The following is a 19,050-nucleotide window of genomic DNA, read 5'->3' as shown; positions in this document are numbered from 1 at the left end:
AGACAGGAGGAGAGAATGGAGAGAATGGGGATAGGAGAGAGGAGAGGAGAAAGGAGAAGGAAAAGGAAAAAGGAAGAGGGAAAAAGACAGTCTTAACACACTTCATTTGGAAAACATAGAAAAAACTTTATACCCCGTTATCGACAAACCGCGGTGCGGGCGCTGCGCTCCCGCGGGGCCGCTGGGGCGGGGGGCGGCTCCCCCTGGCGGCAGCGGCGGGGGCGGCGCGGTGGGACCTGCCTGGTTCTGCCGCGGCTCCGCTTGGGAACCTCCCCGGCTCCGCTTGGGAACCTCCCCGGCTCCGCTTTGGAACCGCCCCGGTTCCGCTTCGGAACCGCCCCGGCTGCGCTCCGGTTCGGCCCCGGCCCGGCGGGCGCTGCCGTGGGTTTGATGTTCCATTTATCTGCCGCTGGCGCTTCCCCCAGGGCTATCCAAAGGAAGAGCCCGCCCGGGCTCGCCGAGGGGCTCGGCTGGGACCCCGCGGGGACAGCCCCGCTGCCACCCCCGGGACACGGCACCGACTGCGAGCTCCTGCTGGAGAGCGGGGCAGCGGGCAGGGCGGGGGCATTGCCAGCGGGGGGACTGTCCCCCTGGAGAGGACAGACGCGCTCCCGCTCACACCGCCTTTCTGCCCGTCCCTGGGGGGGGGTGTGGGTGTTATCCCCATCCTTATCCCCATCCCTCGGCACCTGCAGGCAGCGATAGAGGGGAGCAGCTCGGAGCAGGATGGAACCAGCTGGAGGGTGGTCCCAGGGACGGGCAGAGGGCCGAGATAGGAGCAACGGCTGGCACGGCTCAGCTCAGCCCTCCTGCCGCCCTGGAAACACCCGGGAAAAACATCCCGTACATGCTTTGGATGGTTTGGTGCCACCTGACCCAGAAGGGAAAAAACAGCTCAGTGTTTGCAAGGCTGAGGCAGGGAGCAGCTTGTGAGTGACTTCTGCTGATGGCAGCCAAAAGCAAAACCACCCTGGAGTTTTGTCTGGAGGGGACCACAAGCAGGGCAGTGTGCAAGGGGGGACATGTGAGCATGTCATGGGCTTGGGTGGCTTGAAGACACATACAGGACTGCACGTCCACATCCATCCAAATGTGCATTTAGGACTGTCTGCAAATGTGCATCCATGGGTGGCCCACAGGAATGGGATGTGCAAAAAGGAGTGTTTGTGTTTGTGCACCCTTACACATGGGCTGTGCATTTGTGAGCAAGTCAGTGCACACTCACCTGTCCTGTGCATGGACAGGTGTTTGTGGAGCGTGTGTTTGTGACTCCCTGTCACACGGGCTGTGCCCATGTGTCACTGCTAACCCACCTCCAGCGATGTCCCACACTGGGGCCTCATCCAGGCTTGTTCCCTGCCTGCTCCCTGGCCCAGCATGCACAGGGCACCAGTTCACCACCTGCACCCCTGGAAAGCACAGAGCCTTCCCTACCCACGGCATCCACACTGGCACACTGCTGACTCCATCCAGGATACCCCTGCCAGCCTCCAGCTCCCGTTTCAATGCCATTCCTGGGGGTGGAGCACACTGGATGCTCAGAGCAGTGGTGCTGCAATGCTGGATGGTTGAAAGGCACGACTTGGAAGGCGTTGGTGTGTTTTGTTTCAGCTGCAGAAGTGTGTGAGGGGATATATCACAGCAAGCAAAGCGCTCTGGAGATGAGGCAGCTGCTGTAAACATCCCCTTAGCTCCCAATCCCCCGCAGGCAGCCTTGGATGGGCAGTAGGGGAGACCATGGCTGGACACTTCAGACACGCAGGATGATTTTACCTCTGGTTTCTGTGGGCTCTGGGCAAGCCCTGGGCAGCAGGGTCTTATTCCTGCCTCACAGCACACCTGGGCTGTGCTGCAGGTGCTGACAATGGTGGAAGCAGAACAGCTGCAGGACTGGACACATTCCCTCCCTTCCCTGGGCTTTGGCCATCTTCCCAGATACACATCTGGAGTGGGACTCTTGTTGTTTCCTGCCACAAACTCAGGGTGAACTGGGCGTGCAGGCAGCCACCCTTCCCTAGCCACTCTAGGCTATGATGCTTGGCATTTTTGGGGCCATTCACTCCTGACAAGCCCAGCTCCAGGTCCCACATCAGGAAGGACCACGGCTCTACAGCCCCTCACACCAAGACCTGCCACCTCCAGCCTGTTCATTTCACTGATGCAAGCCAGGATGCTGTGCCGTGCCTTTCCTGCACACCAGCTTGGGCACGTCCTCAAACCTCTCCTAGCCCAGTCAAGAAGCCACCTCCTTCCCTTCCCTCCTGCATTCTTGAGCGACACAAAGCCAGCACAAAGCTGCCTTTCGTTTAGTGCCTGCACAGAGGAGCGCGGTAGCACCGCGGCTTTGCCGGCCCCTTTGTCCAAAGCCCTTTGCTGCAGGACCCATCGCCACCGTGGCACGGCCAGATTAAGCTGGTGCCGTGTGGGATTTACCAGAGGGGTGGGCAGGGAGAGAAGCCCCCGGCCCCAGCCCGTCGGGTTCGCCCACGGCACATCAAAGCGCCGGGGCAGCTTTAACCGTGCTCCAGACGCTCCCTCCCATTTCCTGCTGGATTCCCGTCTCGCTCCCTGTGCCCGCATCAGCAAAACAGAGTGTAAAAATAGAGGCTGGGCTTCACCAAAACACAATAGTAAATTGTTCCCCGGAAAGGTCACTGGGGCGGCTGAGAATAGCTCCGAGAGCAGGGGGAAAGGAATGTTTACCGGGGGGACAAGTTTGAAAGTGCCTGTGGACCCACCCCCAGGAGGTTTCCTGCATCCCCATCAGTAGCGCAGGTCCCCGCTGTGGCCTCTGTGGTCTCAAAGCAACCTCATCCTCTCCCATCCACCCCTAGCCCTGCTCTCCCATCCCAGTTTCGGCATGGAAACTAAAAAAAAAAAAAAATGGGGAGTGAGAAATAAGGTGAAAGGAGAGGCAGGAGGACCAGAGGGAAAAAACAGGAGTGGGAGGAAAGAGGGATCCTGCTGGCTGCTCGTCTCCTTGCTGTGTGTGACAGCGCGGGGTCCCCTGGGCACCAGCGGCCGGCTGCAGCCTTTGTGTGGCGGTGGGAATGTCAGGGATGAGCCCCGAGATGAGGAGCAGTCCCAGAGAGCCATAAATTACTCCCTCCTGTTGTCACTTCGCCTGTCACAGTGAAGAGGAGAAGCTTTCTCATCGGCTGCCGGGGTGGGAATGTTTGGCTCCTGTCGTTTCCGTGAGCATATTTGATTCAATTATGTGGGAATGCCCTTAATGAAGCAGGTCCTTGCTCCTGGCTTCGGCGGTGTTCCCAGGCAGGGCTGCCAGTGCAGGCTGCCCTCAACATGGCTTTGCCAGAAAGGCTGTAATTAAAAACAGATAATGAGGCTGGAAAATAGTAGCTGCCTAAATTTGGAGTCATTTGGGGGGGCTGTGTTTCTTGTTTCATCATTTGGGATATGTGCAATCCTCCCACCTTCTTTCTGGTTTTTAATTCAATTTTATCTCAGTATCAAGTCCCCACTGTTCTCACTCCCCAGTGTCATCCATGCACTTGTAAGGGAAATTTCCTGCCACTGGAAGCCTGGGTGTCACTGAGTTCCTGGAACACATTACAAAACTGGATGGACAAAACACCTTTAAATGCATCTGTTTCAGGTTTGTGAAGAAACTGCTATTTGCCAGAAAATTCCCTGCCCTACAGAACCCCCCTCACCTTATGGTGCCACCGTGAGAGATGAGCCCCAGCACTGTCCCAGCTGAGGGCATTGACACCCATGACACCCAGGCTATTTCCCTCCTGCTGCACCAATCCCTTCTGTGCAATGGCAAGCAGGACCTTAGGGTGCTTTCCCCAACATTCTTTTCTGTTTTGCATGAACATAGAAAAAAACCAGGTTGGGTTGGGGTTTTTCCCCTGTATATTTGAATCCACAGAGCATTGTACATCACCCTTTGCAACACAACATGACTGTGAAAAGGAATTACCGTTTGATGAGAAATAAATTAAATTTTCCATTGGAAGACAAGAATGGGAAGGGCTTTCAAAAATTACTTTTAAGAAGAAACACAAAGGCAGGTGAATTCCTGCTACCTTCTGTGACATTTGCATTTTGGTGGCCAAGCAGCAGCAAGGTCCTGATGCTCAGGAGAAAAAGATGCTAGAAGAGAGATATTTCTTCCAGCACAGCCAACATGAAGCCACCACCTGAGGACACAATCCAGGAGCCTGTCCCAGCACAGCAGCACCCAGGGTGTCCCCACCACCAGGATCAATCAGGAGTGGTGCACATTGACCATCCCACCATGGAGCAAGTGGCACTGGAAGCCTCAGCCCTTTCCATAGGTTATAAATGTGTACAGAATTGTTTGAAGCCTTCACCCTGCAGGTGTTTTTCCCTTAACGATGTTTTTTTACTTTGCTGGTTGCAAAATGCTTGTGGCCATCAAGGATATTTTACTTGAAGAAAGCAAAAGAACCACAGAAGGGGGAGGTGAAAGGAGAATTGTCTGGGCAATGGAAGGAGGGAGAGAGGCAGGAGGTGGGAGGCAGAGATAATGGGTGGGTGAACTATCAGCTCTTGCTGGGCTGGCAGCAGAACAGGAGACAGGGGTTAAACCAGATGTACAGCTGTGATCTCCCCACTCCAGATAAACACCTAGCAGCCACACACTGCCCACACCTGCCCCAAGCCTTGTCCCAGTGGCTGGGATGAAGCCAGCCCAGTCCTGGCTGCTGGGGCTTTGCTCAGCCTGGCTGTGGAGGGGACACCCCCATGTCCCTCATCTGGGGCTCTGTCCAGACAAGGCTCCCTGCACCCCCAGGGTGGAGCCTGAGAAAGGGTCCCCTCTTCCATCTGGGGCAAATTTCACCTAGAAACCTTAAAAGCAAGCGTTGGCTCCCAGACTGCTGGGGAGAAGGGGTTAGCAGCTAAGATTTTGTTGGGAGCCTTTTAAAAAGCAAGGGATGCTTTAAAGGGTTTGTTCAAACAGGCAACGACTCTGTAATTCATAGAAACTGAAGACAAGAAAATACTTGTGCTTCCATTCCTGCTCATCTGCTCCGTGCTTGGTACGGTGTCAGCCACCATTAGCAGCATGGTGCTCTATAAATCTCTATTTTATATAGATATAAAATACAGCTATGTATAAGATATAGCTATGTATAAGATATAGCTATGTATAAGATATGTATATGTATAAGATATATATATGTATAAGATATATGTATAATGTATATATGTATAATGTATATATGTATTATATATATAAGATATATAATATGTATAATTTATTTTTTTTAAAACACACACATGTTCAATAGACCACTTAGCCTGTAAACACTCCCTAATTAGCGCTGTAGATTTTTAAAAGCACTTATGCACTTGGCTGGATAATTTTTTTTTTTTTTTTTTTTTTAAAGAAAGAGGAATTACCATCACTGCCTGTTAAACCATGGCCGAATGCCTGCCGTGGTGCAAAGGGAAGTAGCACGGCCCCCAGCAGCCCCTTCCTTGCACAGTCAGCTTGGCCAAAAGAAGGGAAAAGGCCACTGGAGCCTTTGGGGGACCTGCGGGTGCCAGGCTGGGGGTGGCTGGTAACGCTCGCCTGCGGCGGGGCATTGCTTCATCGCCCGCCTTCCTTCCTGCCGGCCCCGCGCTCTTCCTCCCGCCCCGGCTGGACGTGTGAGTCAAGCAAGGAAAAAAAAAATTAGCAGACCGTTTTACAACTTTTTTTTTTTTTTCTGCCCGTTTATGTCTTTGGCCGGCTGGGAATGGGCCACCCTGGCATCCTCACCCCACAACGCTCAGGGGTGGAACGCCAAATTAATGATGGGTTCAAGTGGTGAGGTGGGACAGAGGCAGACAGCGAGTGGAGGCTGCTTTGTAAAACTTTATTTAGAAATATTCTTGATATATTCATTATATATATATATTTATATATACACACACATTACAACAAATGTGTTTTTCTAAATAGCACATCCACAGTGAGTTGAGACTCAGGGTACCAGGTCTGGTTACTTCATTTCTGCAGAAAAAATGCAGAAATCCAAGGGGAGGGTGGCAGAGAAAGGGATGGGGCTGAAAAAACCAAAATTGGTAAGGCGGGAATTCACTCACACGGCACAACACTGCCCCAGAGCGCTGTTTCCAACAGGAACGGGGGTGATGGTCCACACAGAGAGAGGTGAAGCAGGCAGGGGGAGAGGTGGGCAGAGGAAATGTACCATTCAAATCACAATTAAAGTACAACTGTACATACCCCGAGGGCCTCGAGCACTCCCTGCAGGAGCGCCTGTGCCTGGGGGCTTTTGGGGGTGCTGACAAGGTTGTACCATTTTCCCGACTGTTCAGCTACCGAGAAGATACAAACAAGGAGTGATGGATTTGTGTGGAATGAGGGATTTCTGAGCATCAGTGAATTATTTTTTTTTCTTGCGACGGTTTAGTAATGAGGGTGTAAAACCCCCACATATCCCGCCCAGGGTTATTTGGGAACCAGGAATGGCTTTACCTGTGTGACAGCACACCCCTGTCCCCCCGAGGGCCCCCTGGCAGCCCCCCCTGCTTGCCTCTCCTGCCCCTGGCACCAGTACCAGTCCAAACCTCTTCCTCAGCATTGCTTCCTCACCCACCAGCACCTTCCCTGGCCCAGCCCTGCAGGTAAAAACCCCTCTAGTAAAAACCCCTGTGCACAGGCCATCCAGAACCAAGAACTTCCCTCCTTTCCCCCAATTTAAGATGGGGGACATTGGTGCTTTCCAAAAATTTTGGGGACTATGCTAGAAATCCTTGTATGGGCCAGGATCCCTTCCCAGGCAAGTAATTCCGCCTAACACACCAAGCCACTTGCCAGACTCTTACCTATTATTTACAAAGAGGCATCAAAACCAAGCAGGGACGGAAAGGACAGGGCTCTGAATAAAGCCTGGACAGACCTGCAGACACCCACTCAAATCCTCTGTGTTCCCCTGTACCTCAGCATCCTTGGGAAGGCACGAGTGTGGTGGAAGGTGTCCCCACTCAGAAAGGTTTATTCCCTTCCAAAGGATGTTTGTGTGTGGGTTTGGTTTGGGTTTTTTTTTCCTACTGTATCATGGTAGAGATTCCTGTGCCTGGACATCTCTGCAGAGGGAGAGGATGGGTTTGAGGCAATTGCTGCATCAGGCCTCAGGAGATGGGCTGGTGAGAGATGGGCCTGATGCAGCAGTGATGGCACGGTGTGGTTCTCAGCTCCCACCACCACAGCAGCAGCCTCCTGCTCCCCTGTCCTCCTGTCCCCCTGTCCCCCTGTCCTCCTGTCCTCCTGTCTCCCAAACATCCTCCTGGGGGGCAGCAGGATCAGAGGAGCAGCTCAGACACAGAGCTCAGTTTTGCAGCAATCTGAGCACTCAGGAATGGAGGTTAATCCCACCACTGTTTTTGCTGCTTCCCCACAAGATTCAGAGAGGCTGTGGACTCCCACCAGCCTTGATAGGTGAGGACCTTCCTAACACCAGAATAAATCCAGCACTATTGTCCACACTGTGGGCATTGGCAGAACTGAATTACCATTTTCACACAATAAAGCCAAAAAATTCAAAGCATACCATCAAAAAACCTTTTTATAACCCTATGTACACGCACACTGTTGATACATCATTGACTCCCTTTGCCCTTTTTTTTTGCTTTTTTGAATTTAAAAACTCCCCAGTCCAAAGAGATACTTCACTAGCAAATATTTTCTTCCCTTACCCACTCTGAAATTCATCTTTCTTGAGAGAAGCTCTGGCCCCACAGAAATCACTGGAAAAACTCTAGGAGACCACAGCAGGCTTAAAATTCTCCTGCTGAGTGTTACCAGCAGAAGGATCACGGACTGGGAGGGTGGCAGAAAATACCTATGTACCTTTTCATTCAGTGGATACTGCATGACAGTGTTAAACAGAAGTAATCCCACATCATAAATACAACAAGCCCAAACAATCCAAAATTAGGTAGAAGAGAAAGGAAGAAAGGGAAAGTAAAAAAAAAAAAAAAAAAAAGAAAAGAAAAAGAGAAAAGGAAAGAAAAAGAAATAGTCTAAATCCTTTTAATAGTCCTTTTGCTGAGGGTATTTTTTTGCCTCTTTAAAAAGATACAGTCAAAAGCTCTCGGACAACAGGAATATGTGGCCAAGCTCGTGCTCAGACCAGCTGGATGTGCCACAGGCTGGAGCAGTGCTGCAGCACTGGTGTGATGAGCAGTTTCCAGCACCACGTGGAGCTGGAAAGCGCCGTGGGCAGTGAAAGAGGAGTTCCACGCCTCACCCAGATGACTGTTTGAAAAGAGACAGTCACCAAGCGGTCTGAAAACCCTCTAGACGCTGGAGAGGCACCAGCCACTTCTCCTTGCCCTCCTCAGAGTCCCATCCCGAGCAGTTCTGTACAACGAAGACGACTGCAGCTCTTTTCTTCTTTGTACGGTCGCGTACCTAAACCCCGAACGTCCATCTGGGTCGGCCTTGTCCTCAGCCGGCCGCTGCTCCCAGGGCTGGGGAAAGCGGGCAGCCCGAGCTCCCGGGGAAAGGCAGAGTCCCAAAGCCACCAGCACAAGTTCCAGCCGCCGCAGAGCCAGGCCTGGCCCTTCCCGTGGCGCCTGGGGAGCAGCGTGAGGCTCATCACCGCTGCGCGCTGCCCTCGACGGGGAGGATGGCGTGGTGCAGGCTCCGCGCGTGCTTCGAGTCCAGCGCCTCGTGCTCCTCCGTGAAGCTGTCCGGGCTCGCTGCTCCGTCCAGGGAGCTCCCGCAGCTGGAGTTGGGGGACAGCATGTCCTGCAGGAGGTCCTCCTGGACTATCCCCGAGTCTTTGTTCACTTTGCCCCTTTGGTTGCCTTCCTCCTCCTGGTCGTTGAGCAGCTTGGCCAGGAAGTTGATGTACTTCATAGCCAGGCGCAGGATCTCGTTCTTGCTGAGTTTTTTGTCGGGCGGGTGGGTGGGGATGAGCTTGCGCAGCTCCGCGAAGGCCCCGTTGACGTTCTGCTGCCTCCACCGCTCCCGGCTGTTGGTGAAGATGCGGCGAACCACCTTCGTGTGAGGACCTGCAATTCCAACCGCGCAGAGTTAGGGGCTGGGCTTAACAGACCAGGTGTTACTTCGCTGAGTAGATCACTGCTTTGCAAATTAACTGACTAATTTTAGCGAGGTTTAATCAGCCAGGCAGTGAAACAAGAGTTTCCAGCTAAGTGCAAGCTGACCCTGTGAGCTGAGAAAGACGTAACTTCTGTTCAGTCCAGTGGAAGGGAAAAATGGAGTTGCACCTCTTTGGATATTTCCTCAAATATCTAAATTTACCTCACCAAGGAGGAAGGCTTAGGCCATGATATATGTCCAGAAGGTTGCTATAATTTTAGGCTATCTCAGCTCATCAACAAGGGTTACTTGGTAACAATGCTCCTATTAAAATTTTATCTCACTAGCTGGTTTTATTTTCTATCCCAAAAATTGTCTAAAGGACACACCATTGGGAAGGGAGGAAATTAGGTTGAGCAGAGGCTTTGACAGCTCTGGGATTCAGAGGCCTTCCCTGCTGAGAGAGACCACAGGATTGCCACCAGCCCTCTGAGTGAAGCAGGGTGGTGGGATTTGTCCCACAGCAATGAGGACAGGCAGGATGTGACCCACAGTGTCCTGCTGGAAGGGTGGTCACAGGTGAGGGTGGAACAGGTCCACAGCTGACCTGAGGGCTGCCTGCTCTCTCTTCTCATCACTGCCACAGGGCAAAAACTGTCTGACACTAATTGGAGAAGGGATTCCAAATTGCCAGAGGTGTCCATTTGACCTAATTATGTGTAACCTCCAATTACACCTTGAAATTTTACAGCCATGTTTCTGAGAGGGGATGCTACTCAGGATGAAGGTACAAAACATAACAATTCTCCTTTCAGCACATCAGGGTAACTCCTGGTGTACATGGGAAAAGCTTTGTCTCTGTGCTAGAAGAGACCCCAAAGCACATCTACTGCAAAGTGCTGTTCTGCAGGAGCAGCAGTGCTGTAAATCAGGACTGCAGCTCCTTGGGTCCATGGAAACCAGCTCACAGGAGGGAACACTACCATAAGACGCTTTTATTATTACATCCTTCCCATCATCTACTCCAGGAGACATCAACAATGGAAGGTCACATCAATCTCATGAAAATCATGAAGAGTGACCAGGGCAGAAACTCCCATGGGATAGGAAGCATCACATCCAATGAAAATCATCACAGAGTGGGAAGCAAATGCTTGCAGGTAACACATTGGTGAGATTTACCCCAGAGGTCTGTGGAATTCCCATTCCCCCCATCTCTCCCCTGTATTCCCCACTCTGAGACACCTGCCTCACTTCCTCCTGGTGGGAACCAGTCCCTGGCCTTGGTGAGCAGTTTAAGCCACAGTTCCAACATCACCCAGTGGAACCAGCACTCCAGGGCACATTTAAACACCTTTATCCTTTTCCAGCAAAACTCTTGGCTGCCTTGACTGCGGCACAGGAGCCAAACAGGTGTGACTTTCTGTAAATATCCTAGTCAGGCTGTACCTCAGCAAATCCCACCTTGCACAACAGGAGAAGTGCAATCCCTTGTTCCAGCTGATCAGACACCATCAGGGGAGGCTGAGTCCCTTCAGTCCAGCACCACACAGAACGCCCTGCACTGCAGAGTTTGCATGGGGGCACACTCCCAAGCAGCCAGATTAAAGCTGCCAGCTTCTCCAGTGTGTGAGCAGTCACACAACTCACTCCTCCTTACAGTGTGCTCAGAGCTGGGAGTCCCCTAAATTCACAAACAGCCCCTGGGAGAAGCTGGGGGTGTAGAAATGACAAACACCTCTCTGACCTCTAAGATTCCAATGTGATGCTTTAAAAAAGGCAATATTCACCCCCAGAAAGCACAATGCCCTTTATATGAATAAATGTGTAAGAGCTCATGCAAAGGGAAGGTTTCTTGTCCCTGATGTGCACAGCCTGATATGCCACAGGATTGTGGGGAAGGTGACAGGGACCAAAGGGACCTCAGCAGCACTGCTAATTAAGCAATGAGGACTGTGCTACATCCTACTAAAATAATATGACATTTTTAAAACTTTACTGCCCTTTCCAGACAAAATAAAGCAGCTGGTCTTGAATCCAGAAAGAGATGGAGCTTAAAAGCTATTTACTTCCATAAGGGTGTGAGAAATAACCCCATCTTGGATACTGTTCATAAAAAAAAATCCTCAAGAGACTCTGAGTCTTCAAACATGGGTCTCTGTTCACTGAAAGGTGATTACTAAAAGACACCTATTCATAAATTGAGTCAGAAATCAGGAAAAAAAAAAGAAGAAAGACCTGTTCCTTTTCATCCAGGGGCACCCAAATCAAGCTTCAGTACATAAAACAAATTCTGACACCACTCAAATTCTTGATTGCTGCACCAACCGAATTAAACATATCTTTTAGAAAGAGATCAGGCTTTGGCCAAAACTTGTCAAGCAATGGAGGAAATTAAAATGCCCCATAGCTGTGTTATAATAGAAAATCTATTTCTTGTAAGAAAACTTGCCTCATAATTAATTCAGGCAATTGGATGAGAATTTTTGCCTGGATTTTGTTCTAATGGATTGACTGATGCTTTTTAAATTTGTAATTAGAAATATGAGGAAAAGTAATAAAAATACGATCTTCCAAAGTTCCAGGATATACTTTTTTAGAGATACTTTTTTTTTTTTTTTTGCATTTTTATCTTGACTTCTGGCTATTTTTAAAGAAGATATTAAATGGAACAAAATTTCCATAAAAATAGATAAAGAACTACTTGCAAAACCCCCACCATTATTCTCTTGCAGAAAAAAACACAAATGCAAAGTGTCTGGCAAGACTTTCCTGCCCTTCTGCAGCCCCCAAGGGCTGAGGACCCTCAGGAGTGATGCTCCTGTGTGCTGTGGGTGTCACTCACCAGGTGCCCAACAGAGCAATAAGCAAAGTCCCTCAGACCACATGGATGTCTCAGCATGGGATGTACATCCCTACAAATTGTTCCTGTTTAGACAACATAATCTAATACTCTTTTTTCCCAAAAAAATAAAATTTGTAGTCAGATCGTGGAAATTCACATGAACCAGAACCTGCAGGATTGGGCCCAACCTGTACACCTGCATCAACCCACATGTTCAAAAACTTGGTTACAACCAAGTGTTTCTGTATTCCTTAATACCTAATTTAATAGCAAGTCCAAAGCTTCAGTCAGACACCGAGATTTGATGGACTTTTCCCCGCCACTGCTAAGCCTCGGAATCAAAACCCAGACAAAAAGCCCTTCTTGTGCCAGGACTCTGACATCCCCTGTCCCACGGGGCTGCAGTCTGAAAGGACCAGGAGGGCAGAGAGTGGGGAGAGAAGGACTGATTAATGCAGATAAAACCCTGAGCCTGCCATTTGGGGATGCATTATTTTAGACCGATGCAGGTTATGATTTAGATTAGTTGGGTAGAAGGAAAGGGACAGCTAGCTGGAAAGAAGGAAAAATAATTGTCCAGCAATTGAAATACAGTGTTCACAACTGTTAAAGAGAAAACACGTTTCAGTGAATCTCATGTGTACGGGCTGTTAACTCCAGAGATAAACAGGCCAGCCTTCCATGTGCAAATTGTTCTTGCAAGTGTCCCTTTGCATGGGCAGCATCCCGTGGGCAAATATCCCCTCGCAAGCAGCATCCCACACCCCGAGCCTGCTGCCAGGAGCAGGCAGAGGATCCTGCCCTTCCCTCTCCCTGCCGTCCATTCTCCGAAATCATCCTGCGGCTCCAACAGGGATGCCCGCACCCGGGATCTCTGCTCGAACGGCACAATATTCCACATCTCCTCCCGGCTCTGCCACGGGATATTTCTCCACGGCAGACGGGAACAGCGTGTGGATGTACACTGAATTAAGGGCCCGGCCACGATCCCAGCGCAGACCTCAGCACAGGGTTAGCTCTGCCGCCGGGCGGGTTAAAAGGCAGGTTATCCTTTCTGCCCAGGGCTGTGCCCTGCAGTGCGAACGCCTCCTGGCTGGAAGGGCTTACAGACTCAACATCTCACTGCAATGCCCCCGATCTGCACTTCAGCAGAGACTTGCGTTTATTGTCTTCTCTGGGATTTAATCTCTAAGCAATTTGCAGAATAGGGATGTAATTAGCCGCAGGCTGAACGGCATCGTTGGGTGCTGGGTGAGGGCAAACTCACCGAGCACGCTACTGAGGGCTGCTGAGGGCTCCGCTCACCCCGACTCCCCGGGCAACCTACTCGCCTTTTACTGTTTGGGGCTTTAGTCTTTTTATTATTTGGGGGTTTAGTCCCGGAGTGTGGCATCGTGCCGGAACCTGCCCCCCTCGGCAAATGGAGACACCCCCCAGAGGCGGCACAGGGGCGAAATTCGCTCACCGTCCGTGATCTCCATCTCGTACGGAGAGGGTCTCCGCTTCACCCGGTTGCTGCCGTACATGGAGAAGGAGTCTGGCTCTCCGAAAAACCCGCTGCAAAGGAAGGCAGACAGGCCGTGAGGACACACCGACATCCCCCCGGCCCGGCCCGTGAGGGGGGCTGCGTCCGGGGCGGGCGGGAAGCGGAGCCGCTCCGTGACCTCGGGGCGAGCTCACGGCTCACGAAGCCCAGCCCGGGGTCGTGCGGTGACACCACAAGCGGCCAGCCGGGGACACGCAGCAAGACACGCCAGCCCTGCGTGGGCAGGGGGGTGTGAGCGGCGTCCAGGCTTACGGCTTAGGGCAAAATCCCCCATCCCTGGGACTCTGTGCTCCGGCTCAGGCGGGCACGCACTGCCCCCGGGCCGGGTCCGCTCCACAGCTTTCCCTGGAGGCGAGGCGGGGTCCGGCCCCGCACAGCCCCGACTGGCTCAGCCCTGTCACAGCCTCTGCTGTCCCTTTCCCGGATTTGCGGGACCCGTCGGAAAACAGAGAGAGCCCGGGGAGCTCGGAAGAGCTAAACCGGTTCTCGTCCGTTTATTGACGGACCCCTTCTCTCTGCCCAGGACTTTACCACTGCAAATATTTTTCCTTCGAGGAACGAATTTTTAGGGAGTTGTGTTTTTTTTTTTTTTTACTTCCCCCCCTCCCGCTTTTCTCTTCCTCTCTTTGCAAAGTTGCGTGCAAACCCGTCAGGATTTAAGCGACGAGCCCCGCGCAGAGGAAGGGATGCTGCTGCTGCTGCTGCTGCCCCCGCACCTCACCCCGCGCCTCCCACCGCCGCTCGGGACACCCCTGGGGAGCTGCTCCGGGATGGGACGGGGCAGGGAGACACGAACCTGTTGATGGTGGCCAGCGGCTGGCCCAGGTTGTAGAGCATGGCCCTGCCAGGGGGCTGCAGCGGGAGCGCGGGGGGGCTCAGCTGCACCATGCGGGCCTCGCAGGCGGCCTCGGCGGCGCGGCACGGCTCGGCTCCCGGCGCTCTCTGCATCGCCTCCCCCGCCGCCTCTCGGCTTTTTATGTCCAGGGAGCCCCCGCGGCGCACCAGCTCGATGACGGGCACGGGGGCGGCGGGGGGCCCGGGGGAGGGCCGGCCCGCCTCCTTGGCCGCCCCGTTGAGCAGCAGCTGGGGGTCCGCCGGCGCCTCCATGCCCCCGCGGCTGCTCTCCGGCTCGCTCGTGGTCTCCGCTTCCGAGTCGTGCCGCCGGGCGGGGCGGGCATCGCGGGGGTCACTGGGGGGCGGCGGGGCGGGCGGCCTGTCCATCGTCCTGCGGAGAGAGGCAGCGCTCAGGGGCGGCCCGCAGGGGGCCAGGGGGGCTTTACCCCTCCGCGGGCACCGCCCCGACGGGGAGGGCGCTTCGGGGCTTACACCTCGTCGGTGAGAAACGGGGGAGTTCCTGATCACCCCGAATAATTTAGAGTTTGCTGGCGGGACTAGGGGGGGTTCTGTGGGTCCACCCCGCCAAGCCGTGCCGTGACGTCACGGGGCGCCCCGGCCCTGCCGTGACGTCACGGAGCCTGGCGGAGCGGCGCTCTGACGTCTGGCGGCGCCCCGGTCCCGCACGGCGGGGACGGGCCGGAGCCCCGGCCGGCCCCGGCGCCCCCGGGGATCCACAGCGGCACCGGCGGCTCGGCCGGGCAGCCACGGGGCTCGGGCAGCGCCCGCACCCCGCCGAGGCTGCGGGGTAAATCGCGCGGCCGAATTACGGCGGAGGCTCAGCACACATCCCCCCGTTCTGGGGGCATTTCTCCCGGTTTTGGGGTCCCCGGAGGTGTTTGCTGCCCTGCGGAGCCAGCCCGGGCGCGGCCCGGCCTGCCTGGAGCGGCCTTAGCCTCACGGGCGGCAATTTCTCCTCCCATGATTATTTTGTATTGTTATTTATAAACTATCGAAATATGCCTGAAATCGCTTTTTGGGGGAGAGGGGGTTAACCCAGCCCCTAACGGAGTCAATCCCCCGCGCATTCGCTACCGCAGGAAGGAGGAAGGGGCCCGGCCGCGGCCGCACACAGCATTGTCCCTTCTCCCACAGAACAAATGCTGTCGCGACAGGGCACCTCCCGCCAAGGGCAGGCAGCGATATCGCGATTATTTCTATGCTTTATCTCCCACATATGCCCTCATTCGTTTTTGGATTATTTTTTTATTGATTGATTATTCTTTTCTGTATAAATAAGGAGCTTCATGGAGCAGAGAGCTGCCACCCATCCTTCTCGCTCCCTTGCCTCGGGTAATTTTTTATTTCGTTTCTGATAGGCTGAGTCGCGAGAAAAAAAAATGCCATATTTCACTATCTCGATGGAATATAAAATTATAAAAAAAAATACAACCACCCTACATAAAGTACAAGTTCTCTGCCTTCCCTCCGGCCCCCTTCCCTCCAGCCCTTTAGAAAGAAAAATCTAATTGCCTATTCCGATATTGTATACGAAGAGATTACTCACATGTGTCATATTTAAGTAGGGACACCGCAAGTCTCTCCTGTTTCAACAAAAGCGCTCTCAGTGTCAGGCTGAATTTACTCCTCCCACCTCAAGGTACTTACGACTTTACAGAGAGGAAGGACACCCGCATCGGGATAAAACTGCTAAATCCTGGGAGGAAGAGAAGGGGGGGAGAAAAAAAAAAAAAAAAAAGGAGAGGGTGGATCTCGTGGGTCCAGATCGCCAGAGATCAGTGGAGGGAGAAAGGTGCAGGGGAGAGGGAAGGAGGGGACAGCACCCCGGGGAGGCCCCTGTGATAGGGGACAGCGGCCACCCCCGGGTCCCCCCCCGCCGCCGCCGGGAGCCGCCGCCTCGCACACGGGGCCACAACGAGCGACGGCCATGGTCTGGCGTGGAAAAAAAAAATAAATAAGCAGAGAAAAAAAGGCGTGAAAAAAAGCGCGCCCTATATTTTGGGCGAATTGGGCGGTTTTTTGGACACATTGCAAGCCCGGTCTTCCCGGGAAGGAAATCACAGACGGGGCCGGACACGGGGTTGTTTTTCTCCCGATGGGCTCGCACGAAGCGGCGGCGGCGGCGTTTCTCCCACGTCGGGATGGAAAATTTAATTCCTAAAGGGGCAAATTAAATTCCTCAAGGGGCCGGTTAGCGGCCGCGCTCCCGGCCGAGGAACCGCGGCAGCCGGCACCGGGCCGGCGGCGGAGGGAGCCCGCTCCCCGCCGCCCAGACACAGGAAGGTGAGGCCGGTTCACCCCGCCAACGAAATCACGAAAAATTAGGTTTTCCCCGTGGTAAAAAAAGAAATAATCCCGATGGCGTCTCTTCCCGCATTCGTTAAAAACGAAATAGGCAAAACCGCAAAGATATCAGCAGAATTTCGCCTTAAATTGGGGTGGTTTCGTTTAGAAAAAATGGAGGGGGGGCATTAAATCCCCGCCCGCTGGTTTCTTCTCCGCAAAATCCTTTTGTTTTCCAGCAGCTGATCGGCAGGAAATTTCCAACCCAAAAGCGCACCTCTGCCGCCGGACCTTTGTAGGGCAATCGCCCCAAAACGAAGGGGCTGGAGGGAGCGGGATATCGGGGACCCCCCTCTCGGGGAGAAGCGCTCAGGTTCTGTCCGGGCCGTGTCCCGGTGTTTGTCCCCGGGGAGAGGCTGGGGGAGCCGGGCCCGGTGGGCGCTGCGCCCCCAGCGCCCCCCAGCCCGTCCCTGCCGCTGCCCGGGGGTCCCGGGGCGGTGGGGGTGCCGCACCCCACAACTTCAAAGGGGAAAGTGTATTCTCCTCCTCACCGACCCCGCATCAAAGAACGAAAAAGATTAAAACCCAACCGCGGAAAAGGTTTTGTGTTTTTTTCCCCTGTCTCTGATGTGGGGCAGAAGCCCCCCAAAGCTCACTCGCTGCCCTCCGGAGCCCCCCAAAACCACAGCCCGCCGTCCCCAGCGCCCAGGCTTCTGCAGAGCCGATTCCTCCTTACTCACCATTTGCTTTTCATTGGGAAAAGTGAGTGGAGCCATTTTGTGGCCTACGCATCGCGGCTATATTTGTAGTAAGTGTTGGGTGGCTTCAGCTGGGTAGGCTCTAATTCCACATCACGTCCAGTTTCCTATTTAGTATGGAGAGCGGAACACTACTGCAATGTGGCCGAGAGAGATAAAACCCCAGCAGTGGCCCGCCTGCCCTGATAAGCTTCTAAACCCATTATTTATGAAATGATTCATTATTATTTGGCAATTTTATCGAAGGAAAGCGGAAAATTATTGCAGGGATATGCATAGGAATAACTCCGGAATGCATGCCTTCTAGCTTTTTATGTGTGTGTGCTTAGATGCTCTTAAAAAGACATGGAAAAAAAAAAAAAAAAAAAAAAAAAAAAAAAAAAAAAAGGTAATAAAAAATTGCACTGTGGCTGCCCGCATCTGAATAGGGATTCTTTATTTTAGTCCTCTTGGAGGTTATTATGCCCCTGTTTTGGTGTGGTTTTTTTCTTTTTTTTTTTATTATTATTAAATATGGAACACCTACTCTGTTCGTAATTAAATTTAATGAGCCAAAATAAATTGTTGGAGATGTTGAGAGAGGGGGAAGGGGTGTTGGCTGCTTTGGGACAAGAGGAGGTAAATAAAGCGCATCGAAAGGAGATGTTTTGGAGAAAAGCGGCCCCATCCCCAGCCTTCGTCCCCCCACACTGTGCATTTTTGCTGAAGAGCTGAATTAGGGCGAGCTCCCTGTCTCGTCTCCCGCTTTGGGGTGGGAGATGGCCGAGCATCCCTGCCGAGCTGGGGGATGCTGGGGACTGGGAGCGGAGCGGGTACCGAGCCGCCACATCTCGCCCTCGAGGAATTTGGGATGTGAGCGGTGGAGCCTGGAGGAGAAAGGGGATCGGGGAAGGGAGAAAAGGGCCCTGGCTCGCCCCGTAGCAGTGCGGGGCAGCCAGCGGGGCTCGGGCCGGGCTGCACATCCCGTGGGGCCGGAGCTCGGGCCCGGCTGAGCGCCCCGTCGGGGAAGGGGCTCCGCCAGCTCCGGGCCGGGCTGGGGCCCGGACAGGGAACCCCGGGCTGGCCGAAGCCGTCGCGGCCCCGGGGCGGCTCGTGGGGACGGCAGCGGGCCGTGCGGGGGTCGCGGTGCCCTGCGAGGAGATCGCAAAGCGACGGGAGGAGTGGAAACCTCCCCGAAATGCCAAAGGCTCCCCGAATGGAAAGGGGGGAGGCGGGAGTCCCTGGAGGGTCCCAGATCCGCTCCTCCGGGCACCCACGGGTGGCGCGGCTCTAAAGGCAACAGCGGGGAGCGGCCTGCGCGGGAACCCGAAAATCAACGAAATCACCCCCGAAATAACCCGGCGCGGGGCGGGAGGGAAGGGGCCCGGCCTGAGGCCCTCCCGGGACACCCCCGGTGCCCTTTGCCGGGTTCGGGCCGGGCCCCCGGCCGTGTGCGGGGCTCGGGGGACAAGCGGCGGCGAGGCCCGGCCGCACCTGCTGCGGAGCGGGGGGGGGCGGGGCCGCGGTGCGGGGGTCGCTATTGTCTCCCCGCCACCTGCGCGCCCTGGCGGAGCGGGAAATGCCGGAGCTGTTATTCTTCCTTTCACTCCTTCCCCTCAGCCTCCCGCTCTGGCCGCGGCCGTGGGAGAGGTTTCCAGCAGGCCCGGCGCGGCCCCGCCGTGTCCCGGGCTGAGGGAGCCCGCACGATGCCGGCAGCGTGCGGGGGGCGGCGGCG

The 19,050-nt window shown here is 54.1% G+C and overlaps 1 protein-coding gene across 4 annotated transcripts; it reads right to left on the bottom strand.

Moving 5' to 3' along the window:
- Positions 1–5,395: 5,395 nt before the first annotated feature.
- Positions 5,396–17,593, bottom strand: TAL1 (TAL bHLH transcription factor 1, erythroid differentiation factor). Of its 4 annotated transcripts, none has more exons than XM_063407130.1 (5): positions 17,319–17,591; positions 15,842–15,991; positions 14,237–15,654; positions 13,360–13,451; positions 5,396–9,018 (listed from the first exon to the last, which is right to left on the bottom strand). In XM_063407130.1, the coding sequence occupies exons 3-5, from the start codon at positions 14,659–14,661 to the stop codon at positions 8,600–8,602; spliced, it is 936 nt and encodes a 311-aa protein (XP_063263200.1). In that variant the 5' UTR covers positions 14,662–15,654; positions 15,842–15,991; positions 17,319–17,591; the 3' UTR covers positions 5,396–8,599. The 4 variants fall into 4 exon arrangements, with proteins under 4 accessions (XP_063263200.1, XP_063263199.1, XP_063263198.1 ...); XM_063407129.1 differs by having other exon boundaries at positions 14,237–14,665; positions 15,842–16,452; positions 17,319–17,590; XM_063407128.1 differs by having other exon boundaries at positions 14,237–14,665; positions 17,319–17,590.
- Positions 17,594–19,050: the final 1,457 nt, after the last annotated feature.

This window comes from Prinia subflava, chromosome 10 (assembly GCF_021018805.1).
Source record: "Prinia subflava isolate CZ2003 ecotype Zambia chromosome 10, Cam_Psub_1.2, whole genome shotgun sequence".
Taxonomy (NCBI): Eukaryota; Metazoa; Chordata; class Aves; order Passeriformes; family Cisticolidae; genus Prinia; species Prinia subflava.
Note: the sequence above shows the minus strand (reverse complement) of the source record. Positions and strands in the feature narration are given on the sequence as shown.